At 54.1% G+C, this 27,409-nt stretch overlaps 1 protein-coding gene across 20 annotated transcripts in view; it reads left to right on the top strand.

Annotated features, from left to right (window-relative positions):
• The window catches only part of TNK2 (tyrosine kinase non receptor 2), a 39,844-nt gene extending 22,836 nt beyond the window's left edge, over positions 1-17,008 (top strand). For 7 of the 20 annotated variants that reach the window (XM_070045457.1, XM_060298214.1, XM_060298213.2 and 4 more), the window contains exons 4-16: positions 702-923; positions 2,058-2,210; positions 2,714-2,991; positions 4,449-4,575; positions 4,980-5,126; positions 5,208-5,302; positions 10,295-10,489; positions 11,886-11,977; positions 12,553-12,597; positions 13,327-14,672; positions 14,774-14,869; positions 15,039-15,166; positions 16,204-17,008. In XM_070045457.1, coding sequence (XP_069901558.1) covers positions 702-923; positions 2,058-2,210; positions 2,714-2,991; positions 4,449-4,575; positions 4,980-5,126; positions 5,208-5,302; positions 10,295-10,489; positions 11,886-11,977; positions 12,553-12,597; positions 13,327-14,672; positions 14,774-14,869; positions 15,039-15,166; positions 16,204-16,210 — 2,931 coding nt within the window. In that variant the 3' untranslated portion in view covers positions 16,211-17,008. Of the gene's footprint in view, positions 1-701; positions 924-2,057; positions 2,211-2,713; positions 2,992-4,448; positions 4,576-4,979; positions 5,127-5,207; positions 5,303-10,294; positions 10,490-11,885; positions 11,978-12,552; positions 12,598-13,326; positions 14,673-14,773; positions 14,870-14,902; positions 15,171-16,203 lie in introns of those variants that run through there. The other 13 variants (XM_030859348.2, XM_030859454.2, XM_030859430.2 and 10 more) reach the window with 8 other exon arrangements.
• Positions 17,009-27,409: the final 10,401 nt, after the last annotated feature.

Genomic DNA, 27,409 nt, shown 5'->3' with positions numbered 1-27,409 from the left:
TGGCCAAGTCAAACTGACAGGGCCACTCTGACCCTCAGGGCTTCCCTCCTGTCCCCTGACCCTTGGCCCCTTCCCTCTCCAGCCCAGGCCGCAGAGTCCTCTCCAACCTTCCTTCTTTCTGAGCCCTCAGCTCTAGGCCTCCCTCCAGAAGCCCAGCTGTCTTCCCAGGCCCTTCCCCGGCAAGGCCTTGCTTCATCTGCACCCCCATACACACTCACGGTCCAACCTCAGGCTCAAATTATCCTCTCCCCAGGCAGGATGAAGAGCAGCCGACTCCCTGGGGAGGGTGGAGACAGACAGCGCCAAATGGGCAACCCAGAGACGGGGCCAGGGCTAAAAATGGACAGGAGGTGTTTGCAAGGGCCCCTAGGGCTCCTGCCCATCTGCTCGGGTGAGGGGCTGGAGTCTGTGCTGGGTAGGGGTACAGAGCAGGGAGGGGGGCAGAGGCGGTGCTGGGCTTTGGGCTATCCCTGACCCCACAGCTGGGGGTGGGACTGCAGCCCGAGGCCACACCGAGGCCGTGGGTGCCCGTTTGGAGGTGTGGTCAGGAGGGGGCGTGGGCCTCCAGCCAGGCCGCCCCCCAGAAGTTTGGCAAAGCCACGACCTGTCTGGCGGCCTCGCCAAGGACCCAGTGGGGCAGGGCTGAATGACTGGCTCTGGGGCCTCAGGGTTCCATCTGGCCCCTGGCTGCCTTCAAACAGGTGTTCAGTGGAAAGCGGCTGGAGGCTGAGTTCCCCCCTCATCACTCTCAGAGCACCTTCCGGAAGACCTCACCCACCCCCGGAGGCCCAGCAGCAGAGGGGTCCCTGCAGAGCCTCACCTGCCTCATTGGGGAGAAGGACCTGCATCTCTTTGAGAAGCTGGGAGATGGCTCCTTTGGCGTGGTGCGCAGGGGCGAGTGGGACGCCCCCTCGGGGAAGACGGTGAGCTCTCTGGGTCCTTTGGGGCGTGGCAGGCCCTGCTCTGCTCTCTGAGGCGGATCTGTCCCCTCTGCTGGGATGTGAAGGGGGCTGGGGACAGGTCCAAAGTGGCTCACCCTGGAGTCCGTGCTCAGGGTTAACTAGACACATGTTCCTTTTTTCAGTTATAAAACTAATGATCATAAAAGTTTGGAGACTTAAAAATAAGAAAAACAAAAAAAAGCCTGTAACCCACCACTCAGAGGAAGCAGAGTTAGCACTTACACCTTTTTTCCCCTTCAGACATTTTGTTGAATTTCTTTAAGATACAAATTTTAGATACAACTTTTTAACGCTTGCCCTTTCATCTTAGTATTGTATTTAAAAAATTTTCCCCGGAGGGAAAGATAGCGTGTGTGCAGTAAAGCATACAGTTCTTGAGTGTACAGCTCAGTGACTTTTCACATATGCATGGGCCCGTGTGACCACTGCCCAGATTGTGATGTAGAACAGGGGTCCCCAGCCCCCGGGCCGTGGACCGGGACCGGTCCACAGCCTGTTAGGAACCGGGCCGCACAGCAGGCGGTGAGTGGTGGGCAATTGAGCGAGCTTCATCTGCCGTTCCCCATGGCTCGCGTTAGCGCCTGAACCCTCATATCCAGCCCCGCCCCATCCCAGTCTGTGGAAAAACCGTCTTCCACGAACCCGTCCCTGGGGCCAAAAAGGTTGGAGACCACTGGTGTGGAACATCTCTGTCATCCGAGAAGGCTCCCCCATGCCTCTTCCACTGAGTATCACCTCCCTTCAAGGGAAGCCACTCTTTTGATTTCTGTCACCACAGATTAGTTTTATGGCATTATATTTAAAGCATTTTACTTCTACACCAAAAACATTTCTTATCATAACATTTTAATATTCCGTCATTGCACCGGTCATCTCTTACCTTGCGGTTGCCACTTAACTTGGGCACTCCCGCAGGAAGGGGAGGCCCGGCTCATGGCTGTTGGGGTAAGCTGCCCTCCCCCTGCCAGGCCACAGGCCCCTGGGACACGCTCACTCACCCGATGAGCAGGTCTGAGGCTGGAGTGGGGAGCAGGCTAGCCCGGAGTGTGGAGGCTGGGGCCTGTCCTGACTCTCTGCAGTCCCCACTCTGGCCAGGTGAGTGTGGCTGTGAAGTGCCTGAAGCCTGATGTGCTGAGCCAGCCAGAGGCCATGGATGACTTCATCCGGGAGGTCAATGCCATGCACTCGCTTGACCACCGAAACCTCATTCGCCTCTATGGTGTGGTGCTCACGCCGCCCATGAAGATGGTGAGTGCTGTGGGCAGAAGGGGGATGGCGGCAGGGAAGACCCTGTGCCCCTCACCTCCTGCCTGTGCTGTGGTTACTCCCTCCATCCTGACGAAGGTCAGAGGTCCTCCAGATCCTGCTTTGGTCCCCCACCTGATGTGGCAAGGAGGCTCACAGGCCTGCCCCAGTACTGACCGACCCTGGTGTCCGCTGGAGCTCACTTCCGTCTCTCTGGGTTTGGCTTGTGTTCACTGGCAGAGCGTTGCACCCACGGGAGGGGCCGGTCCCAGAGTTTAGTGTTTGGCATTTGCTAACCTGAGCCTCTTTGGGTTGCTCTTCTGGGCCTCGGTTTCCCATGTTCCCTAGAGGGGAGAGGCTTGGGAAGCTGTAGGATTCCTAGAGGTCCCTGGAGGACAGGCCAGGGAGGAGCATGGAGCACGGCTCTGGCAGGCCTTGAGGGGAGGAGCTGAGGGAGGAGCAGGGCTCAGCCGTGCTTATTCCTCCTTCCTCCTCCGTGGCCTCAGGTGACAGAGCTGGCACCTCTGGGATCGTTGTTGGACCGGCTGCGCAAGCACCAGGGCCACTTCCTCCTGGGTACCCTGAGCCGCTACGCTGTGCAGGTGGCTGAGGGCATGGGCTACCTGGAGTCCAAGCGCTTTATTCACCGTGACCTGGCCGCCCGCAATCTGCTGTTGGCCACCCGTGACCTGGTCAAGATCGGGGACTTCGGGCTGATGCGAGCACTACCCCAGAATGACGACCACTACGTCATGCAGGAGCACCGCAAGGTGCCCTTTGCCTGGTGAGGGGCAGGCGCTGCCGGCTCGCGGGGCCTGGACCACCCCCCCACACCCGGTCCCTACACACCCAGGCTTCAGAGCTTCCAGGGCCTTCCATACACCCACCAGCCCTTGTCTCTTCTGCGCCTGGGGTGCCCTTGTTGTGTGCCCATCCATTCACTTATCCATCCAGTAATTCTCAGGGGCCCACGTGCCAGGTGCTAGGGTGCACAGGGATAAGTGCTGTGGGACACATTAAGGCTTCCTGGAAGACGCAGTTTTAAGCTCCTGAAATACCAGGAGAAGTTAGCCAGGCAGAGACTGGCTGCTAAGCGTGTCCCAGGTAGAGCTGGGGGCAGGCAGGGCCTTGTAGACTGACGAGGGATGTTCACCTGCACACTGGGGTGGTACCTGACCCTGCCCTGGCCCCTGTGTGAGCTTATCGTGTGCTGAGACCATCATGATCCTCTGCTGTCAGAGGCTCCTGAAGGAGTGTCATCTCCTTGCTTTGGGGTGGGAGGAGTCGGTCCAGTTCTGGTTGCCAGAAAACCCTCTAATCCAGGATGTACGGTCACCCCTAATTAATTACTAACTTAATATCTAGGATGATCACACATCCTGGATCATGCCTGATGTCCTGGAGTAATTAATAGCACCTCCTTTCATACTCAGGCGTCCTGGTTTGAATGGTAAATTATAAGGTCACCTTTTTTTATGCAGCCCTCTTAAAACAATCCTGTGAAGTGAGCAGATTATTGTTATTCCCATTTCACAGATGAGGAACGTGGGGCTTAGAGCTCTTGGGTAACTTTCCCTGGGTCCCACGCCCTTTGAGTGGCAGGGCCAGCTCTCCAGTCCCATGAGGTATCTCTGATTCTCCATCGAGGGCGGCTTCCTCCTCACTCCCCGTGCCTCAGTCCACCGTGGAATGAATACCCTTTGTTAGCTTCCCTGCAGTGCCATTTTTCTTCCTTACCCAAGAGGGAGCTCCAGAGAGTGTGTGGGATGAGGAAAGCGACTGTGACTGTTCCCACCCATTTTGGTTCTTCCCCAGACCCTATCCAGATTTCCCACCCACACCTTCCTGCTGAAATGACCTAAATCCTAGGATCCTGCCCCAAATCTGGAAATTGTCATCCTCCCACCACAATTAGAAAACAGCCTGAGATCTTATCCCACCCCACTTTTTGTCCCTTCTGGAGCTGCTGACCTTCTTCCTTTCCCTGACATGGGAACATCCTCCTCTCCCCACCCCAGGCCGCGTGTGGAAAAAAGACCTGAGCAGAGACAATCTTGTCCAAGTCTGTGCACCCCGTAGTTAAGAAGTCCTTAACTTCACACTGCGCCCCCAGCACCTACTGTGAAGCTGGGCATGCGGGGCAACGGCACACTTGTGCATGAGCATTTGGGGTCCACTGGCGCTGATGCAGGGGGTGGGGGTGCTCTGAGAGGCCTTCTGCTTGACCCCTGCCTCTGCCAGGTGTGCCCCTGAGAGCCTGAAGACTCGCACCTTCTCCCATGCCAGCGACACCTGGATGTTTGGGGTCACGCTGTGGGAGATGTTCACCTATGGCCAGGAGCCCTGGATTGGCCTCAATGGCAGTCAGGTGAGGGGGCTGGGGCTATGCTCCCCACAGCGTGGCTGGGGGTTGATTTGATCCTTGTCTCCCAACCTGGCCCTGTTGGAACTGGCTCCTACCTGTTGGAATCCCTGTCTCCCTTGCCCTGTGTCTGCCTGACACCCTCAGGTAAGCTGAGCAAAGAGCACGGCCCCCAGTGGTCAGGAACAGGCCGGCCTGGGCTTTTTCGCAGTCCTCCTTTGCCACGGCCCCCTGTTCAGAGGCCCCAGACCTAGGCGTAAGGGTCAGAGGCCCAGGGCACAGGCAGAGCTCTTCTTTGGGGTACAGGCATGGCGGCCAGCAGTTCCAGCTGTTCCGTGGGCTGGGGGGAAGATGAGCGGTGAAGAGCCGGGTGCTCTGCTTGTCCTCAAACTGCACCTCCCCACCACCAGATCCTGCATAAGATTGACAAGGAGGGGGAGCGTCTGCCCCGGCCCGAGGACTGCCCCCAGGACATCTACAATGTCATGGTTCAGTGCTGGGCTCACAAGCCAGAGGACAGACCCACCTTTGTGGCACTGAGAGACTTCCTGCTGGAGGTGAGGGCAGATCTGCCCCCGGGGCAGGGGTATCGAGCAGGTGTCAGCCTGAGGTGGTTAGTGACCTGTCTCTGCCCCCAGGCCCAGCCCACTGACATGCGGGCCCTTCAGGACTTTGAGGAATCAGACAAGCTGCACATCCAGATGAACGATGTCATCACCGTCATTGAGGGGAGGTAGGGAGCGCGGGGGCTGTGCCTGCACCGCTGTGAAGGGCGCAGACTGGTTGGGCCTGGGGCCCAGAGCCGTTCTGCCTCTCAGGTCCCCATGGCAACAGCCCCTCTCAGGGCTCCTGCAGCAAGAGGGGAGGGCAGGCCTGGGTCCTCCTGAGTGCTTGGGGTTAAGTATGCAGGTGCGGTGGCTCGCAGGGGGGTTTCCCTGCCTAGCGTCTCCTCTGTCACCCTTTTCCCACCAGGCTCCAGTGCTGGCTCTGTGGGTTGGGGCCTCACTGCCGTAATGGTGGGATGTAGGAAGTGGAGCAGCCTGGCCTCGGGGCCCAGCTGGGACTCCTGGACATTCCTCCTGGACATTCCTCCTCTTATCCTCCCCTGCCCCACCTCTTCCCTCTCCTCCCAGGATAAGGACTCTGGACTCCCACCTGGGTGCCCTTCAGTAGCCCCAAGCAGCCCTGCCTCTTCCTGGCAGCCTCTGCCTTCCCAGGGCTCTCCTCCGTCCTCTGCTGGGCCTCCCACCTGGCCATTTTGTCCCCGGGCTGCCCTCACAGGGTCTCTATTCCTGCCCCCTCAATCCCCCTCACACCTGGCAACAAGTGTCTGCCTGCAGGCAGCCTCTCCTGAGTCAGGTCTCCCACCTGGAGCCCCCAAAGTTCAAGCCTGCCTGCTGTGGAGGCCCCCCTACCGCTCAGGCCACCCTCTGTTATCTCATCCCCAGGGTGTCTGAGAAGCTGATTGCGGTGGGGCAGGCTAGAGGTGCCTTTGGGGTAGGGGGTGAGCACGGAGGACCCGGAAGAGGAGCGAGGCAGAGGAAATCCCCCGCACTCCCAGCCCCTCTGACTCAGAGCCAGGCAGGGACTTCCCACGGAGCCCTTCCTACCTGGACTTCAGGTTGGGGGGTCTGGGACCTTTGGATAAACCTTGTGCCTCATGGGGGGTTGTTGAGAGGGAGTGTTTCTGGGTCTGAGTCAGACTGACAGGGTAGGCCCTGGAGCCCGGGCTGGCTGTGGGGGAGCATGGCCCGCACGCGCTGTGGCCCCAGCATCTCCTCCTCAGGCTGGGGCTCCCCTCACGTTCGGGCCCAGTATCTGTGAATTAAGAATGACATCCTAGCAAGTTGGGCGGGGGGAGGTATGGTTGGGGAGTTAGTGGTGGTGGACAGAAAGCTGGAAAGCTGCTAGGAGAGAAGCCTGGAGGACAGGAAGGAATACGTAGTGTGTGGTTTGGAGCTAAGGGGCCAGGGAAGGGAATGCAGGCGTGGCAGTCCGGGGAGCATTCTGGAAATAGGAAGATTAGGCTGGGGGCCCTTCTGGAGGTGCATGGCAGGACCTTCAGCTAGAATCTGAGCCTACAGCCATTCCCACCTCCAGGAGCCAGAGGGCCCTGGACCTGAGCCCTCTTGTGCCCTGTAGTCCCCAGGTCTTTACTTCCCTCATCCCTTGCTCTCAGTAGGGGTGACTCAGGGGCTTTGTGTGTTTCTGGGGCGTTTGTCTCTGGAGCTGGCAACCTGGGTCACCACTGGGGTGAGGCGGGGAACAGGAGGGGAGAGGGGAGCCGCTCCTCCTGGGAGGCCACCGTGGGCGGGCCCTGCCCCGCCCTTTCATCACAGGCTTGGGTTGGCCCATCTGCTGGCTCCACCGCCACTGCCTGCCAGTGTGGGCTTGCTGGGTTCTTCCTCCAGGGCCACCAGCCGACTTGGACCACAGTGCCTGCCGCAGGTCCCTGGAGCTACTCAGGAGGTGGGAGGTGAGGGGCAGGAGGCATGACAGCCGGTGAGGCTTTGGGAGTGGGCCTGTGTGTCGGTGGCACCAGAGCTTTAAATGCCCCCTTGTTTCCTTGGTGCCCCAAGTGTGTGTGTTTGTCTGGCTCTGTCTCCGTGTCTCCGGGTGGGTGGGCTCTGTTCGTGGGTGTCCCTTTGGGTCTGGGTTTGTACGTGTGGGTCTCGGTCTGTTTCTCCATCTTCCTTTAGCAGCCTGGCTCTCAGCTGTCTCGTATCTGTGCTCTTCTGTTAGACTGGGATTTCTTCTTGCAGAAGCTGTCTCCTAGCCAGAGTCTGGAGCACCCTTGTCCCTGGCTCTGACTGATTCTTTAGACTCAGGGCTTCTCGGGGTACCAGGCGGCAGGCAGAGAGAGGACACCAGATGTCCCGTGAGCCAAGCTTGCGAGGCTCTGTCTAGACTGTGAGGGACAGATGATGACCACTCTTTTCCAGGGGGTCTTCTTTGGAGGCTGGGATGGCTGACAGAACTTTGATGTTCTGTTTTCACAAACCAGAAAAGGGGGACAGAGATTTTGAAATCCATGTGTAGGTCCTTGGCCTGGCCTGGTCCCTGGAGCCTTTGCTTCCTGTGGTGGGTGGGAGAGGGGGAAGCAAAGGGGGTGTGTTGTCCCTCAGGGCCAGGGGCTGCCGGGGACACCTGGAGAGAAGTGCGTGGGGTAGTGTTTTGAGCAGAATGTTTAAGCCACATTTGTCAGCCATTTCTGGGCTGCCTAAGCCAGAACTGGGATAATGGGCTGAGGTTTCCAGAGGCTGGTCCCCAGGAGAGCTGGGGCAGCCTTCGGTGGTTCCCAGGTGCTGCTTCACATCTTGCCTGTCCCAGGATGCTGTCGGGCAGCCTGCTGGAGGTGCCTGTCTTTGCTGCGGGGACTGTGCCCTCCACTTGCCATGGAGTCTCTGGGCTGTTCTTGGAAGGGGAAGGGAGGTGTGGCCAGAGCAGGCTGGGTGGGAAGGGCTGGTCTGGTCCTCTCTGGGCTGCTGGTATCTCCGCCCCACTGAGCCTTGGAGGGGGACCAGTGGGCAGCGTGACGTAACGTTGGCCATCTCGGGAGTTATAATTGACCCTCGTTGGGAGGAAGCTGCTTCCGTGCTTGGGATGTCATTCCCAAGGGGGTCTTTCTTATACATACTCTGCACTCCCCACTCTCCTTCCCCAGTAGCAAGGGCTGTCGTGCCTCCTGCCCCTCACCTCCCACCTCCTTTTTTGAGACTTGATGTGAGGACTCCCAGCAGTGATAAAGGGAGCCCTTCCTTCTGGGCCTGGCTCTAGCCTTGGCCATACCTGTAACAGAGAGGTAGGCTTGGCTCTGCTCTTGCTCTCAGAAGTGGGTCCAGAGGAGGCTTCCGAGTGAGGGTCTGTTAGCAAAAGGAAGGGAGCAGAGGGAGTGACCTCCTGCCCATCTGGTCTTGCTCAGGATCCACTGGGAGGGTGTGGTCACGGCATAAACCTGGCCTTGGACGCGAGTCTGTTCCGCTCTGCACTGCTTCTCTACCTCAGTTAACGAGCATCTCTGAAGAGGTGTGGAGAGCAGAGTCTAGCGTCCAGCCATGGGCTTGGTGTCTGAGCCTGTTCCGTGGAGGGGCCCGTGGGACCCAGGGGGCCCATGGGTGTTGGGTGAGAGCAGCATCGGGGTCTGGGGGCCAGGGGCTCCCCACCCTGCCTCCTTGGCCTCAGCCGGCCTGGGGGTGTGGGGTGTGGGGGGGGGAGACGTTTCTCTCTTTGGAATGGCCCTGCTATTTTTGGATGGGTTTTGTCCCTTCCGGGTGTTGTCCTCCCTTCTTCCTTCCTTTCCTGCCCTTCCCACCCAGGGGGGCTGGGTGGTAATCACAGGGTTGCTGTGTCTGTGGTGGCTGGTCAGCAGCCTTGCTGACAAGGAGGCTGGGCTCTTGTCCCTCCCCCTGCACGCCTCTTGGCTCCCCAAGGATTGCTGTGTTTGTGGGGTTCGACGTTAGGTCTCTGGGACAGGCTCTTTGGGGGTCACACTGGCCCAGTGGCCACATCACCTCGCGGAGGGGGGTCCAGGTGTTCGGGCCTCGCTGCCTCCTTCCAGCCTCCACCTCCCCCAACCCCTCTGGTCTGGCTGCAGCTTGGAGGAAGCCTTTCTTTGTGCTCCCGCTGTGGACAGGTGCTGTGCAGGTGGGAGGCTGACAGTGAGCGGACGCAGCTTGGTGCCACACACGTCCGCTGCAGCAGCAGCACGAGGCTGTCACCACCTCCGCCTTAGCCCAGCTTCTGTGCCTGTCCTCAGGTGTGCGTGATCCCAGCAGATGCAGGAGCCTCGTGGCCTGTTGGATTTGGGGCATTGGAAGCGTCCAGGAGGGTGCTCTGTTCTTTCTTGCCCACCTGGCCCGGCTCCCACCCCCACCCCAGGCCTGGACTTAGGCTGTGCCAACAGATTCTGTGTCTGAGGTCAGAGCGAGGGGCTGGTGGTCCCATAGTCCAGCCACGCTGGGAGGCTGGGTTCCCTTCTGGACCCCTTGTTGAAGACAAGAGTGGAGCTCTCCTCCCAAGGAGGTGGATGGGGGCCAGAGTGGGGGTCCCACGGTCCTGGCAGGAGGTGGTGGAAGGCACTGGAGATGTGTAAACTGGTGATGTGATAGCGTGGGTTGCCCCAGGTGCTTCCAAAACTTGGAGGGCTGACTGCAGGAGATGGGATTGTGGTAGGAGGGCTTGGCCCCAAGCCCAGTCCTAAGGCCATGGTTCTCCCTTGGGCCGTTGTAGCTCAGAACTCCTGGAACTGGGTTGAAGAGTGAGATCGGGTGGCTAGGAGAGGACTAGGGCTTAGGCCTTGCCAGGCGAGGAGGGAGGCAAGGTGGTATTGTGAGAAGGGCGCTGGCTTCATGGATTAACAACTGGATTTGAATCCTGGATCTGCTGTACTCTTTCTGGTAACTGTAGGCAAGTCATGTCACTTGTTTGAACCTGTTTCCGTATTTGTAAACTGTAGGAAAAGCTGTCTGACCCACCTAGGGCACTTAGGGTAAGGCTGCGTGCAAATACCAGGCCCTGTACTGGGTGACTGGCAGGTCCTGGGGGACTGCTGGGAGGAGGTGGGCTGGTGGCAGGCTACTCTGATCCTGGGCCTTTAGCCCTTGTGCTCCCTCCTGCCAAAGTGGTCAGATACCACGGCTAAAGAGAGCTTGGTGTAAAAAGGGTCCCAGTCCTTGGGACTGTCCCACCACTCCCTGGTGTTCACCATGTCATCTCTGTTGCACAGGGCTGAGAATTACTGGTGGCGTGGGCAGAACACACGGACGCTGTGCGTGGGGCCCTTCCCTCGCAACGTGGTAACCTCTGTGGCCGGCCTGTCAGCCCAGGACATCAGCCAGCCCCTGCAGAACAGCTTCATTCACACAGGGCATGGTGACAGTGACCCCCGGCACTGCTGGGGCTTCCCTGACAGGATCGATGAGTGAGTACTGGCAGGGTCCCGCCTGGGGGCTCCAGGGCCAGCAGCCCCTCTTTGGGCATGCAGGCTCTCTGGGCCTCCAAGGTCCCAGTTACAGCCGTGGGCCAAGGGTCTCTTGTTCAGCAGCTTTTCCTTGTCGGCAGAACTGGGGTTGGAGCTTCAAAGGATAAATGGCCTCCGGGGTGCACACCTTAAGCCCCCCTGGCAAACTGGCTTTAGGAGAATGGACTTGGGAACAGCCTTTGGAAGCAGTTCAGTAGGAAAGCTGCTCATGATCCCCAGCACTTGGGTGGCAGTTTCCCTTCTCCTGCTGGTAGGACCTGAGTCCTGGAGGTGGGAGCTGCTGGCTCAGGCCCAGGGGTGCAAGGTGCAGAAAAAGCTCCCTACGGGGAAACTTCAGAGTGCCCACCTGCCTGCTCACTCTGTACCTGGGAGGGGGGTTCAGCCTCCTTTAAGTGAAAAGACGAGGTCATGGGGTGGGGGGCATCTGGGGAGGATACACAGGAGAATTAGTCATTTCCTGGGGGCCCCGCCCGAGGGTGCCACTTGGAGCTCCTCCTGCTGGGCCTCCGAGCCTCTGTGCTGGCAGCACGGGGCTTCCGGGCAGCGCTCTCTCCTCTGACTTCTGACAGGCTTCTGCCCCGGGGGCGTGGCGCAGCAGGCCCTTCACCCCCTGCCCCGCACACCAGAACGCTGAGCCCTGGGAGGGTGCCCGTCTCTTGCCTCACAGGAGCCAGGCGAGGGCCTGAGAGAGCTGGGGCCGGAGAAGGCAGACACCTTCCAGTAGGCGGCCCGGCACCCTCTGCCCTGCTCCTGGCGTGCCATGGCCAGCCCAGCCCCATTCCTCTGGGCTGTAATCAGCCCCAGTAACTACGTCCCAGATGCTGAGAGTTGGCACAGGGGTTGCAGGTGAATTGGGAGCATGGCGGTAGCCCGGCCCATACCCTACCTCCTGGCAGTGGGGCAGAAGGATGCCTCCTGTCCACCCTGGCTGGGGCATTGTGGCCCAGACGCCTCAGGGCCTGGCAGGAGAGAAGAGAGTGTGCCAGCAGGTGGCTGCTGGGCATGGGTTGGGGTGCCTTGGGGTTACAGAGGGCCAGCTCTGCCCTTTTGGGGTGTCCTTGGAGCTCCTACAGTCCTAGGTTTTTCAGCCTACAGTCAGGAGTTCTTTCTCTGCCCCCTCTCCACTGTACCCTCCCCTGGTTCCTGCTAGATCTACAGAAGGGAGCTACCAGGGTCAGAAGTCCTGGGCTCCAGGCCTGCGTCTGCAAGGGGCTTGGATGACGTGGTTCTGTCCTCTGCCTGACCCCAGGGGACAGGCCCAGCACCTTCTCCAGGGTGCCCTCACTGCCGCCGCCCCACACCCTTACCCATCTCTGACCTGCGTCTCTCCCCACAGACTGTATCTGGGAAACCCCATGGACCCTCCCGACCTGCTGAGTGTGGAATTGAGCACCTCCAGACCCACCCAGCATCTGGGCAGGGTGAAAAGTAAGGGCCCCCAAGCCCTGGTCCCCTAGTTCATCAGCTGCCCGGGAAGGGATGCTGTCTCCTCAGGCCACCCCGAGCTGGCTGGGTCAGGGCAGCATGGGGACAGGTGTGTCCCTGGCTCCGGCTGGGCGTGGGGCGGACGGCAAGAGGCAGCTGTATCCGCCGAGGTGGGCATCCTCGGTCTGGCCCGCACTGGCCTGCCTGCTCAGCTTCCCTCCTCCCTCCTCCTTCCCGCCGTGCTCAGATCCTGGCTCTCCTCGCTCCCCCTAATCCTGCTCTCCTCTCCTGCCAAAACCACCCCACGGGCTCCATCTTGGCCAGGAGCCTCATCCATGTCCCGGATCCAGGGCCTGTCGCTCCGGAACATAGTTTTCCCATCCTGCCGCCCCATTGCTTCCCATTGCTGCTGGGTTTGTGCATTCACTTGCCCCTTTTCACATCTCTCTCTCTCTCTCTCTCTCTCTCTCTCTCTCCCCCGCCTCCCCCCCTCCACACTCTGCCCTCTTGTCTGACTCTGTCTCCCCTCCCTTGTCCTTGCTCTGCCCCCTCTACTCTCCGCATGACCTTTCTCGCAGGGGAACCTCCACCTCGCCCTCCTCAGCCTGCCATCTTCACTCAGAGTAAGTGGGGCTGCTCTTGGTGCCTTGGCCCCCGCCCCCGCCCCCTCTCTCCTCTCATTTCTCTCCTCCTGGAAGGTACAGAGCCCCAGCTGGCCGGGGTGGGAGGGGAAGTGGGTGTGTGCTGTGAGCTTTTGCCGCTGACCTGGCCCGGCATGCCTGCCTCTCCCCCAACCCCCAAAAGCCTGGGCTTCGGGAACAAGAGTGTGGTCCTGGCACCCACTCTGCCACTGTCCGCCATTGCCTGGCCCTGCCTCACTTCCTTTGGGACCTGCCGAGGCCGTGTCCGGGCTTTATGCCAGTTGATCAGGAGCTCTGTCCTCTCTAAGGATAGCTCCTATTGCCCTTGATGGTGGGAGATGGCCCATAGCCCCCTGCCTGCACTAATGGTGTGCCGTAATGGGGTAGGGATTACTAACCAGGGCTCAGGAGCCGGGGTATATGGGATCTTGTGTTGATGGAGGAGTGTCAGGCAGGCAGGTGTGGGGTGTTCTTGCTCTAGCTGAAATGGAGGGAGGGGCTCGCCAGGCCCCATAGAGGGCTGCCAACCACCGGCACAGGTTCTGCCCTCCTGTTGAATGGGGTCTGGGTGTGCAGAGAATTCTGGCGGCTGAGGGCTGACCTCTGGGGGAATTGGGAGTGGGGAGTTGGTGGGCTGTCTTCCCCACACCCCACCTTTCCCATCGGCCTGCCTGACGCCGCCTCCCTGTTGGGGTCTACCTTCCATCGCAGAACCAACCTACGACCCTGTGAGTGAGGACCAAGACCCCCTGTCCAGCGACTTCAAGAGGCTGGGCCTGCGGAAGCCAGGACTGCCCCGTGGGCTGTGGCTCGCGAAGCCCTCTGCCCGGGTGCCGGGCACCAAAGCGGGCCACGGGAGCAGTGAGGTCACGCTCATCGACTTCGGTGAGGAGCCCGTGGTCCCGGCCCCACGGCCCTGTGCGCCCTCACTGGCGCAGCTGGCCATGGATGCCTGCTCCTTGCTGGACAAGACCCCGCCGCAGAGCCCCTCGCGGGCCCTGCCCCGGCCCCTGCATCCCACGCCGGTGGTGGACTGGGATGCGCGCCCGCTGCCCCCGCCTCCTGCCTACGATGACGTGGCCCAGGATGAGGATGACTTTGAGGTCTGCTCCATCAACAGCACCCTCGTGAGTGCAGGGCTCTCTGCTGGGCCCAGTCAGGGCGAGACCAATTACGCCTTTGTGCCTGAGCCAGCGCGGCTCTTCCCTGCCCTGGAGGACAACTTGTTCCTCCCGCCTCAGGGTGGGGGCAAGCCGCCCAACTCAGCCCAGACCGCAGAGATCTTCCAGGCGCTGCAGCAGGAGTGCATGCGGCAGCTACAGGTCCCGGCCGGCTCTCTGGTCCCCTCGCCAAGCCCGGTGGGCGACGACAAGCCCCAGGTGCCCCCTCGTGTGCCCATCCCCCCGAGGCCCACACGCCCACGTGGGGAGCTGTCTCCAGCCCCCTCGGGCGAGGAGGAGACGGGGCGGTGGCCTGGACCTGCCTCCCCTCCCCGGGTACCACCCCGGGAGCCCCTGTCCCCACAAGGCTCCAGGACCCCCAGCCCCTTGGTGCCACGCGGCAGCTCCCCGCTGCCACCCCGGCTCTCCAGCTCACCTGGGAAGACCATGCCCACCACCCAGAGCTTCGCCTCAGACCCCAAGTATGCCACACCCCAGGTGATCCAGGCACCTGGCCCCCGGGCTGGCCCCTGCATCTTACCCATCGTCCGTGATGGCAAGAAGGTCAGCAGCACCCACTACTACCTGCTGCCTGAGCGCCCACCCTACCTGGAGCGCTACCAGCGCTTCCTGCGTGAGACCCGGAGCCCCGAAGAGCCGACCCCCATGCCTGTGCCCCTGCTGCTGCCCCCTCCCGGCATCTCAGCTCCTGCTGCCCCCACTGCCACCGTTCGACCAATGCCTCAGGCTGCCCCAGACCCCAAGGCTAACTTCTCCACCAACACCAGCAACTCAGGGGCCCAGCTGCCAGCCCTGAGGGCCGCTGCTCGGCTGCCGCAGAGGGGCTGCCCCGGGGACGGGCCAGAGGCTGGACGGCCAGCAGAGAAGATCCAGATGGTGAGTAGTGGGCCAGGCTAACAGGGCGAGGAGGGGCAGGGGCCCGAGGGACCCAGAGGAAGGGGCCCGAGTGGTGCTGACAGGTGGGTGGGTGTGCCCAGCTGCAGGCCATGGTGCATGGGGTGACCACAGAGGAGTGCCAGGCGGCCCTGCAGAGCCACAGCTGGAGCGTGCAGAGGGCTGCCCAGTATCTGAAGGTACCACCACCTCCTGCCCACTCTGGCTTTCAGGGACCCTGAAGACTGGTTCTGCGGCTCTCCTCCAACCCTCCCGCTCCCTGCCCCCACCCTCACTCTCCTCTGTCCCGCCCTGGTCCAGCACCCCTTGGCCCCAGTGTGTCCCACGGCACCACCCTCTGCTCCTCAGGTGGAGCAGCTCTTTGGTTTGGGTCTGCGGCCACGAGGCGAGTGCCACAAAGTGCTGGAAATGTTCGACTGGAACTTGGAGCAGGCTGGCTGCCACCTGCTGGGCTCCTGCGGCCCAGCCCACCACAAGTGAGCAGACCTTGCCCCAGCCACCTTCCTGTCCCCGGGGTGTCCTGGAGCAGTCACTCTGGGAAAAGCCAACAGCTCACAGCCACACACGGCCAGACACAGGGCTCCAGGCGGGAGGAGGGAAAGGGGTCCCGATCCCAGGACACAGACAGTTCTCGGAGAAAACAGCTTCTCCTAAGCACGTTTATCTAGACTTCACAGGCGCTTTGTTCAAACGAGCTAATGAGTAAAAGGAATTGGAGCCTCTCTGGTTGCAGGGGGCTTGCTTCCTGACCGGGCTCCAGTGAGCAGCAGTTTAGGATCCAGTGGTTTAAACAAATCTCTCTCACCTCTTCATTTCCTATTTCAGTTTAAAGTAACAAAGATTTAATGCCTTTTTAAAGGAATGTCTAATCAAAAAAAAATCCATTACTTTCCTATAAAAAATATGTACGTGTATATATAACACAATATATAGATATATAAATAACATACTTGATGTAGAGTATAAATACATACAAATGAAAGTTTTATCAAGTCAAAAAGTGAAATCCTTCCCTGGGGGGCGCTGGCGGGGTGGGTGTGTTGGATTCCTCTGGCGGCAGACAGCTGGAGCTGGAGCCCAGCCTTCTGATCCCACGTGGCGTCCGCTTATGCTCCTTCCCTGACCTCTCAGGGTCCTCATCTGTAAAACGTGTGTAAATGATAGTGCCTACCTCGTAGAACTGGTTAGGAGAATTAATGAGGGATGCACCGCACAGCAAGTGTCTGGCCCGTGGGACGCCATCGCTGAACGTTGGCCATTACCTCGTGGTTATTCTTACTGATTTGCATCAGTTACTCTAAAACACGATACTGCTGGTGTCTTATTCTTAGTTTATTAAAGAAGTCATCCCAGGATGCTAAATTCCAAAATTAGTGCCTAGAACCACCAGTTTTCAACCGATTTGGCTGACCCTGAGAGGCCCCTCTCGCACCCGCCCACACTGGACATTCCATACTCTGTTGCAGCGACCCCTGTTGATGGAAGGGCTTTCTGGTGGTTTCCCATCCTTTAGGCGCTGAGATGTCTGGAGACCCAGAGGATCTGCCCCGAAGGAATCATTTGAGCCTGTCCATCTGACGAGGGTGGGGAGACGCCCTGCCAGGCCTGGAGGACCTGCTGCACCTGCTGCCCCCAGTGGCAGAGCGAGGCCAAGGCAGCAGGAGGCTGGGAGCCCCGCCTTGCCTGTCCCTCCCTCACCCAGCGCTGTCCCTGCAACTTCGGAGCTCTCAGTGCACCCAGCCGAGGTGCAGGAGGGAGCCTCTTGTAGGCAGGCCTGGGGGTGGCCTCAGAAGGCCCTGTGGCTGACCTGCCTCTGGCTTCAGTCCCTGGTGGGGCCTGCAGCTGAAATGTGTTGCCAGGCCCTGCCGGCGGGGAAGCCAGGCTTGACCCCGGGCAGGGAGGATGTGTTGGCCATGCAGAAAGGTGGGCCAGCACCCAGGGCGTGGGGCGGGGGCCCTCCCCAGGGAGCCCCTGGCGGCAGTTGGGGTGTCGGACGGAATGTGACTTGTGGCCTCACTATGGACATGTTATGGGACTTGGCTGGTGTTAGGATCTTGTGCCTGGAAATAGCCTGAGGTGGCTCAGGTAGCAGAGCTAGGGTGCCAGATCGTTCTCTGGCAGGGACCAGGGCCCAAGGCCCCAGGGTTGGAAGGAGACCAAGGGGGCAGCTGCCCTGGAGGGACACCAGTGCTTCCTCTGACCCAGCTCTTCCCCTGTGCTGTTCTTTGTTTTCCCACCAGCCTCTTGCCAAAGTTTCTGCCCCGGCTATGAATATCTGCTTCTTCCAGAGAAATAAAGTTAGTTTCTATTTTATGTTACTAATTTGTGTCTGCCTGCTTCTTTGCCTCTTGGTCAGCACCCCGAGGCTCCTGGGCTCCCCAAGCCACTGCCATCTGTCCCAGGCCACAGGCCCTGTAGCGCCACCTGTTGACGGAGTGGGGGAAGTGCAGGCCTGGTTGACCCTAACAGGTCTCTCCCTTTCCGGGGCTGGCAGTGGGCAGAGCCCCACATGACTCAGAGCCCCTAGGTTTTATCTCTGATGTTCCATGAGGCAGGATATACCGCAGGACAGAGTACAGTAACTCAATTAGTGGGAGCTAAGCCAGAAACTTTCATAACATGGAAGGACTCAATATGTATAAGTATTTTAAGTTTCTTTTTCTGAATAGCTAATAATTCACATGGTTCAAAATTCAGAAGGTACTAAAGAGTATACAGTGAAATTCCCCAGCCAGCTGCCACCTCTCCTCTCCAGAGGCTGCCTTTAACATCAGTTTCCCGTGTGTTTCTAATTTTCTTCACTATTTTGAAGAGCTCCATGGCCTTACTGAAAGAACTCTTGTTTAGGGTTGCATGGATAGGGTTTTACGATAATCTATCTAACCAGGCCCCTTTTGATGGAGGGATATTTGGTTGTTTCCAGTCCTTTGCAGTTATAGCCATTGCATCAATAAATGGCGAATGTGGGTTATTCCTTACTTGCAAGGCAATCTGAAGGATGAGTTCCCAGAAGCAGCGCTCCTCAGTTAGGGTGTGTGTGGCTAATGAGGGATCCTGCCAGTTGGGAAAGTTTTCTCCCCACAGAGGAGGCTCTTCCCGATGTTACAGCCACCAGTGTGTGAGAGCTTTCCATGTGGTACCAAAGCTTTCTGATTTTTGACGGTATGACACGTGGAAAATGGTGTCTTGATAGTTTTAATTGCATTCCTCTAATGAATGAATAAACATTTAAAACATAAGTTGGGCCATTTATATTTCCTTTTCTATATGCTACCTATTAATAGCTTCTGTGGAGCCCTACATCAAGGGCACAGGACAAAAATTCTGGAATTAACCAAACCCCCATGGCAACTGTTGCCATGGGCTCTCCTAGTCTAAACCGGGCAGCCCCCCAGCTCCGTATTAGGCAAAATGATCACCATGTCATAACCTTGTAGCATCCTGACCAATCACCTAATGCCATCCTGCCAGCAGGAATTTCTTTGTCTTGAGGCTATAAAAGTTGGCTACTAGCCCACAAAGGGGGTCGGCTCTCCCTGGTCTATCGGGAAGTTGGCCCACTGTATTGGCAGCGCCCCTCACTAACTCGGCTCTGCTCTTTGTTCTCAATAAACTCACCGTTTTCTAAAATACTTCGTGTCTGGAAATTCTTCCTCCAACCTGCGCTCGGACCACGACATTTTGGTGGCCCATACGGGGACACCTCTTGGGGGATCTCCTCCCCAGCCTCCTCTCCTCATTTCTTGGGACCCTCTGTGAACAAGCAAGCTGCGGGGGAAGCAGCAGAGGAGCTCTGGCCAGGGCCACGCCCTGGTGTGTTCTGAAGGCTCCACGGCTCACTTTGCCCCAGTGACTGCCGCCCAGAATGGGTGAGGTTCCCTCTGTCTTCTTTCTGACTAAGGACTAGGCCGATTGGTACTGTGCTGGCTCGGGTCAGGCATTTAAAAGCCATTAGGGTGCCTGCCGCTTGAAGACTCCCATGAAAGGATGGGGGGGTCACGAAACAGCCAAGGCTGTTACAGCTTCTGCCCCCCCCCAGTAAGACAACTTCCGTGCACCATGGGGTACATATTGATTCAAGCAAAACACTGAGCCCCCCTCCCCTTGGCCGCCGCCTTCCTGGCAGGACTACAAGGCAGATTCCTCAGCCTGTCTTCTCTGTTAACTTTCCCCTTTTTCTCAGTCCAGGTTGACTTACAGGGGCCTAGGTGTTGCCTCTGAGCCATCCCAGGAGTGCCTTTTCACGTTTCAGGGAATTGCCAAACAGTGGGTCCTGGGAATCTCTCTTTTCTTTCTTTCCCTGCCCGAGTCGCATGGTGCCTTAGCCGCACGCTCAGGGGTCACCTCTCATAGTCGGACGCGATTGTTGGGATGGCCGGCCCATTTTGTGCCTTAGTCGCACGAAGAGATCACTGGCACAAAGGGGACGCTTTCTGTCAGCTGGTGACTCTCAGTACCCCCATTCTACGGCAAACAGGCTAAGAATGGGTTCTGGTACGTCTTGGGAGCCTCCCTCAGACTCACCCCTCGGCTGTATCCTCAGGAACTGGAAAAAATTGACCCTGAAAAATCTCAAAAAGAAGAGGCTCATTTTCTTTTGTAACACGGCTTGGCCTCAGTGTAAACTGGGGGACCGAGAACAATGGCCTCTTAATGGCACACTAAATTATAACACGATCCTCCAACTTGATCTCTTTTGCCGGAAACAAGGAAAGGACTCAGAGGTTCCTCATGTCCAGACCTTTATGGCCCTTAGTCAGAATCTGGAGCTAAGGGACTCATGCCGCATGTGCCTTTCTGTTGCCGCCTTATCCTTCCGACCCCCTCTGTCTCCCTCTCCATCAGATCTTCTAGGCGACCCTCTACTCGACCTTTCCTGTCCCCCACCCCATCAACCCCCTTTGCTTCAGCCCCCGCCCCTGCCTCAACCCACAGCTCCCCAACAGGCACCTCCTTATCAGGGCGAAAGCCTCCTCTCCCCTCCCCACAAAAGGTGGAGGACTGCCCAACGCTAGGAAACAGATTCTAATATGCTTCCCTTAAGGGAAGTAGCAAATGGAGACATGAACACTATTAGAGTCCATGCTCCCTTTCCCATGTCTGACATTTCCCAAATTCAAAACAAGTTAGGTTCCTTCAGTCAGGATGGCTACAATATTCTTTAGACTCCAGAGAAAACTGGTTAAAATAAAACTTTTCTTGAAATTGCAAAAGGGGTTCTTTTTGCATGTGCAGTTAGAAAAGCTAGCTAGCCTGTTGAAATATTTTTTTCAGAATCCTGACCCTGAGAGAACAAAAATATCCCTAGGAAAAAGTTTGAAGCTAACTCTTATCATGTCCTTGAGCTACAAACACAGCCCACTTTGCCTGAGACTTCAGCCTTGGGTTAATGAGTAGAACTTCAAGCCAAGAAAAAAAAAAAAAGAGGCAAAGAGACATTTTAAATCTCAAGTGGAAACAATGAGATCTCTGACTGTCTGGATATATGTGTATGTCTCAGCATGTGTCTTTGTCTTTGGATAATATTGCTGAGGTTAATTTGTAAGTGAGCTCTATTTAATTGGCTTAGAAGAAAGGTAAGCGCTTACAAATCAAACAATTCTAAAACAAGAAAAATTAAGCTAAATAAATTTCAGGTTCATGTGAACTGGGAAATATTCAATATTAAATTAATACCTGGTGTTAATGTTTATGTTTGTTGATCTAATTAATATAGACATGTCTTTCGAGCCATCAACATTAGGTATAATACTTTTATTGTGCCTAGGTTTAATATAAACTAAATAAGATCTTATTTCATTGCTGCAAGTTTGTCAGCAATGAAAATAATTCAAGATGAAGAAACTAAAAAAAAAAAAAAAAAAGATGAAGAAACTTTTACGAAAAGAAAATACAAATGAGAAAGAGCTTTGGGTGAACTTTTTAGGAATAATTATGTTTTAGGAATGTCTACTTAAGAATAATCTCTCCAGATGGTCGACAACTTAAAACATTGAGTTGTGCTAAATTAAGTTAAAGGATGGAAGTTTATTAAATACCTAGTCCATTTCCAAATAAAATAAGATACTGAAACATTAATTACTGAACACTGGCTTCCTTTTACAGAGAAACAAAAGGTTTGGAACTATTAAAAAATGTGTTGGTGCCACACTGAGATATTTACTATAAGAAAGCACATTCTTCAAAAATTATTCTTTGGATGTATGTTTACCAATCTACAGAGTGATGATATAAAGGACAGTTCATGGTTGCTTAAGGAAAGTAGGATGTATGTTTTTAGTAAAAAAGGTATGAAGAATGGAATTGCATTTTATTAAGGAAAAAGGAAGTAGGACTGACTTACAGGTAGCTGTTTTTGAATGGGAAAATAAAGTGATGGATACAGAAAGTGATAAAAAAAGGTTTGTGGAAAGTGGGCCCCGAGAAAAGAGTTTTATACACGGTACAATTTTCTTAAGATGTTGAACTGCCTTTGCAAAAATACTGCCTCTTCAAGATTTATAGAAAGGACTTTCTAAGATTGAATTAAAATTAATTAAGTAAGTAAATTTTGTTATTAACAGTCAGCTGGTACCAGACTGGAATTTGGTTCTCTCTCTCTGTTAAGAGAACGAAGTTTTCTTGGAATGCTGCCTTTGATAACAGGCCGTGTGAATTACCTTGCATTTAAGTGATTTATATTTGCTTTTAAAATCCTTTTGTTACTTTGGTTGAGTAAATAAGTAGTATTTCACAATGATCTATGAAGATTATGGCGCATGTAGATAAAGTTCATTCTGGTTCTACAAAAATTAACCCCTCATTGCCAGACTTTTGCCATCCTGATGCCCTTAAAACATGGCAACAGTCTGCTCCTACATCAGGGAATTTAAAATGGGTAAACAATAGCTGTCAATCAAACAGTCAGGGCTATGGGAAATCCAAGACAGCGGCTTGGTTTTTTCCGGCTCCCTGACAAACCTCATTTATTTGATGGGATAAAGCCTTCCCTGGCTGCAGGGTTAATGCCCTTACAATGGGGGGGAATAATTACGTTTCACTGAATATTAAATTCTAGTTTTGTTAATTAAGGTCTGTGTTACCAAGACTCACTTCCCAGATAGTTCCTTGCTGTTATGTTATATTGCTAAAAAGTTTAATTGAATTATTAAAGGACACTCTAAGTTTGTTTCTAAAGCTCTCTCAGGAATCTATTTTTGGATGAAGATCAGATGCCCTACGACCTACAATCGGGGGATTGTGCATACTGGAAAAGACATAATTTAAAGGACTATCTCCAACCTGGATGGATGGGGACCCATTGGGGGCTGGCTAAATGACTCTCTTTGTATCTACACCCTCAATTTTAATCAGACTAGCCTGGAGTGGAATCCCTGGTCAGAGGAGGATGCATATGATGTATGTGAAGATAATTTCACTTTGTGTTGGGAAAATTCAAGGAAAAATGCGACTAAGAAATATATTAATGAAGACCATATCCGCATAAACAGCTTGGCCCTGGGAACTAAATATGTGGGGATTGGTGTGACCACCAGACACTTAGTTTAACCTCCCGACAAGACTGTCCTCCGAAATATAACACAATTCAACTAACATTCAGAAATTTGTTATGCCAATTCCCCCATCGCACTCATAATCAGTCAGAGCCCGGATTCTCCCCTTTGTGTAGATGATTACTTCCTCAGAGTTTGTCCTTCCCAATATAATCCTAGGCCATGGGACCCCAGTCTATTTCCAGAGGAAAACTCCCAAAAGGTCAGGGCCTGGATCTGGGGACCCATAGCGGGGTATCCTTGAGGGGCCCCGGACTTTCATTTCTATGTGGTAACAGGGTCTATCTGGATCTTCCCACACTTTGGGGGCTCCTGCACAATTATTGCTGTGGTCCCAGAGGCGACCATTATGACTACAAAGGATTTAGGTTCCTCGGGAGGCATTCCCAACCTTGGGTCCTTCCTCAAGGAGGCCTTAAGACCTGTCCCAGAGAGACAAAAATGAACCACTGATTGGGGGGGACATGGTTATGATACCCCAATTCTTGATCGGCCCGAAATAATACATTGTGTCTTTAGAGGATTCTTTTGGTTTGCAGGCATACCCCTCTTAGAGAGGAGCGTTCTCCATCTCACCATCATGGTCCAGGAGTCTTGGAAGACTATGGTAGCAGCCACTGAGGAACAGCAGTCAGCCCTAAGCTCTCTGGCCAAGGTGGTTTTACAAAACAGGAGGGCCCTTAATGTTATATAACAGCTGTGGCGGGGAGGGCGGGGGCGGTGTCTGTGCCCTACTAAATGAGACAGGCTGCTTCTATGTTCATACCTCCGGCCAGGTTGAAGAAGACCTTCAGAGTCTAAAGAAAAACATCAAATTAATAGAAGATTTAAAAGAGAGAGCAGGACAGGGCCCCCAGCTGGCTTTCCAGCCTCCTCTCCTCTATGGGGATCCAGATATGGACATGGCTATTGCCCTTGCTGGGACCATTAATCCTGATGGCCTTTGTTTTGTTGTTTGGCCCCTGCATTATCAACACATTATCTAAGTTCGTCTCCTGACAGGTTCAAAAGATTCAACTCCAGATGGTGATACAACAAGGATACCAGCCAGTTGGCACATGAACTACATTGGAACAAGCCGCCTTATCATTCTGCGGGCTCTCATCTCCCTCCGTAAATACACCCTGACGGAGAGCGGGCATTGGGACCCAGGGCCCCACAAGGCCCCTGTCCAGCAGGAAGAAGCTAGGAAAGGTCATCGCCTCTTTCCCCAGTACCCTGGGTTCCTATGGCCCCAGATGAGGATAGGCAGATAGTTAGTCATGAGCGGAGTGTTAAGGGGCCAAAGATTTGGCCCATAAATAAGAAGAGGGGGGAATGTGGAGCCCGACATCAAGGACAACCTACATCAAGGACACAGAACAAAAATTCTGGAATTAAGCAAACCCGCCTATCAACTGTTGTCATGGGCTCTCCTAGTCTAAACCAGACAGCCCCCCAACTCCATATTAGGCAAAATGATCACCAGGTCATAACCTTGTAGCATCCTGACCAATCACCTAATGCCATCCTGCCAGCAGGAATTTCTTTGTCTTGAGGCTATAAAAGTTGGCTACTAGCCCACAAAGGGGGTCGGCTTTCCCTGGTCTATCAGGAAGTGGGCCCGCTGTATTGGCAGAGCCCCTCACTAACTCGGCTCTGCTCTCTGTTCTCAATAAATTCATTCTTTTCTAAAATACTTTGTGTCTGGAAATTCTTCTTCCAACCTGTGCTCGGACCACGACAGCTTTGACCCATTAAGGATTAGGTTATTAATCTGGTTCTTACTGTTTCTAAGGAATTTACTGGAAGAAGAAATTTAGCCTTTTGAGCTTCACCATATTATCCTCTGAACTTTAGGAAAAGAGATAAATCATAACAAAGCAAGCTGGTGGTTTGGGTTTATTAAAAACAAAGGCCATTCAGGATGAGTCTGAGCCACTCTCCTTAGTGTCTGGGGCTCCAGGATGGCTTGTGTGGTGGGCCCTGAGGCCTGGGAGGTCTTTAGCCTTCAGATCCAAATGTGTTCTGTGTATCCTATTCACTAATGCAGGAATTAAATTATATTTAGTTGCAATTTTTAAAAATTAGTCAAATAGGGGCTTCCCTGGTGGCGCAGTGGTTGAGAGTCTGCCTGCTGATGCAGGGGACACGGGTTCGTGCCCCGGTCCGGGAAGATCCCACATGCCGTGGAGCGGCTGGGCCCGTGAGCCATGGCCACTGAGCCTGCGTGTCCGGAGCCTGTGCTCCGCAACGGGAGAGGCCACAACAGTGAGAGGCCTGCGTACCGCCAAAAAAAAAAAAAAAAAAAAAATTAGTCAAATATGATATCATAGAAGGGAAAAAGTATTGTTACCTTTGGGCATCACTGCTAGACCTGGATTTCATTCTCAGCTGTTGGATCTTGGTAAAATTTCTCAACATTTCTGAGCCTGTAAACTGGGGGAGAGTAATTCCTGCTTTATAGAATGGTCGTGAGGATTAAATGAGGTCACATAGGTAAAACATTTTGCTAAGTGTGTGGGCCATGGTAAGTACCCAATAAACTATAATCATAATACATTTTATTTCTTCATGTTCCTGCCTGTCCCTACCAATCAATAGCTTACATTATACACTGAACAACTCTAAGTGTACAATTGTCTTCTTTTCCCATCCCGCACCCCCGTTTTTTGGAAACAGTTTGTTTTTTTGCTGCAAAGCTGCCCCTATTTATAGAGCATGGGCACTTTGGACTCCATTGAAAAATGTCATTTTTTGATAAACAATGGCAGAGCTAATACACTTCAGAAATATTTTTTGTAAGGGGCATGCCAAAGCGTCTGGGGTTTCCTCAGGGGGTCAGGAGAACCAATGTATTGAATACTTTTCTTGCCAGACACACAGTTCCCTAAACTCTAGGGTTTCCTGCTGTTTTTCTCACTTCTGATCAGCCTGCCAGCTTCTGCCAGCATCTCTTGGGTTTATTTTGAAGATCTTAAGGAAAGATATTGAAAAAGCTGACCCAGGTTTGTTTGCCAACATGGAGAATCGATAAATCAGTGAGGATTCATTGGGCACCTTCTCTGTGTCAAGCCCTGAAGAGGGGATACAAGTTGAACAGACATACTCTGTGCCCCAGGGGACTGTGACACTGCAAGGTGATGAGTGCTCTCAGATCATTATGCACCAGGTGCCTTGGGATCAGAGGAAGTAGCTCCCCAGAGGAGGTGACATTGTCTGACGTGATAGGGAGGAGCAGGCCTATGCCAGGAAGGTGAGATGGCATGAAAGCATTGTAGGTGTGGGGAACTGCACGTGTAACGGTATGGAGATGTCCTGAGAACTGAAGTTGGCAAGTTTAGCACCCATCCTTTTGTTAAGTTTCTGGGGTGGGTTGGAAGTGGCTTTCGTGTGATCCTAGCTAGTAAGGCAGGCCTGGATCATGAAAACGTTGGTGTGAAATGCTGAGTTCTCTGACTCTGACTTTGTAGACAAAGGGAGATGGCAGAGAAGCAGCAGCAGAGGAATAATGTGGTCGGACCTGTGTTTTTAAGAGAGATGGGGGTTTGGGGTTAGCAGATGCAAACTATTATATATAGAATGGATAAACAACAGAGTCCTACTGTATAGCACAGGGAACTATATTCAATATCCTGTGATGAGCCATAATGGAAAAGAATATGTACATGTATAACTGAGTCACTTTGCTGTACAGCAGAAATTAAACACAACATTGTAAATCAACTAAGTTCAAAAACATTTTTTAAAAGGAGAGATGGCTCTGCTTTAAAGTGGCTCGCTCCTCCACTGCGGCCACGAGTGGAGGAAAGATCTAGCATATTTGTCTCGCTGCACAATGGGAAAATAAATGTGTTCTTAATTTGAAGCAAATTGATTTTTACAGAAATTTGAACTTGGGGAATGAAGAGGCCACAAATTCCTGGAATCCTTGGGTAGAACAGGGGTCCTGAGGGCCAGTCCAAGGCCAGTGCTGGCCTAGGGTCAAGTTTTCACTGGCCTGAGGTGACATGTTAAGAATCAGAAGCAAGCAACTGAGTTTTTCCTAAAATGAAATGTGCTCAATTGCAGGGATTGTCTTTACTCTGAGATTTTTGTCTTCCTACATTTTTGGTATTAAAATGGCTATTCTTGTGTGGTGATGGCAGTGGTAGGGGGTGAATTTGTCCCCTCACCCTTACGTAGCAATGCTATATCAGCACACTCTCTCAAGCAATTATTAGTTTAAATCATGATCCCTGAAATCTATCTTCAGAACTCCCAGGCAAGAGTGCTTTTGTGTTAGGCAGCACCACCTATTGGCAACATGGGACATTGCAGTCTCTTGGGCTAAATGTCAGTTAGGGGGAGGGATAAGATTGTGTAAAGTCATTGCCCAATAATCAAGTCCAAAAGCTCTGGGCCCAGGCCCATGGGTACTTAAAGGGACTCATTCCAGAGAAGCTGCGAGGAAAGGAACAGGTTCGCCCATCATCTGGAGCCAAAGAGGGGCCAGCTAGGATTTAATGCCAGGAAGAGGGACTGAGTGGGGGGCTTTGAAGGAGCCCACCCCTAACCTAGGAAAGAAACTCTGGGCTACCTGGGAGGAAGTTGTGGGCTAAGGGAAAAGTCCTGGGAGGACAAAAGTGCCCTTTGGGACCCCCACACACCCACTCTATTTTTTAAATTTATTTTTTAATTGAAGTATAGTTGATTTACAATATGTATTAATTTCTGCTATACAGCAAAGTGACTCAGTTATACACATATGCCCATTCTTTTTTATATTCTTTTCTATTATGGTTTATCCCAGGATATTGAATAGAGTTCCCTGTGCTATACAGTAGGACCTTTTTGTTTATTCATTCTAAATGTAGTTTGCCTCTGCTAACCCCAAACTCCCAGTCCATCCCTCCCCCATGCCCCCCAACCCTGCCCCCGGCAACCACAAGTCTCTTCTCTGTGTCTGTGAGTCTCTTTCTGTTTTGTAGATAAGTTCATTTGTGTCATATTTTAGATTCCACATATAAGTGATATCATATGGTATTTGTCTTTCTCTTTCTGACTTCACTTAGTATGATAATCTCTAGTTGCATCCATGTTGCTACAAATGGCATTATTTTGTTCTTTTTTATGGCTGAGTAGTATTCCATCATATATATGTACCACATCTTTATTCATTCATCTGTTGATGGACATTTAGGTTGT

The sequence above is a fragment of the Globicephala melas genome, chromosome 4 (genome assembly GCF_963455315.2).
Source record: "Globicephala melas chromosome 4, mGloMel1.2, whole genome shotgun sequence".
Taxonomy (NCBI): domain Eukaryota; kingdom Metazoa; phylum Chordata; class Mammalia; order Artiodactyla; family Delphinidae; genus Globicephala; species Globicephala melas.
This window is presented reverse-complemented; position numbering and strand designations above follow the sequence as displayed.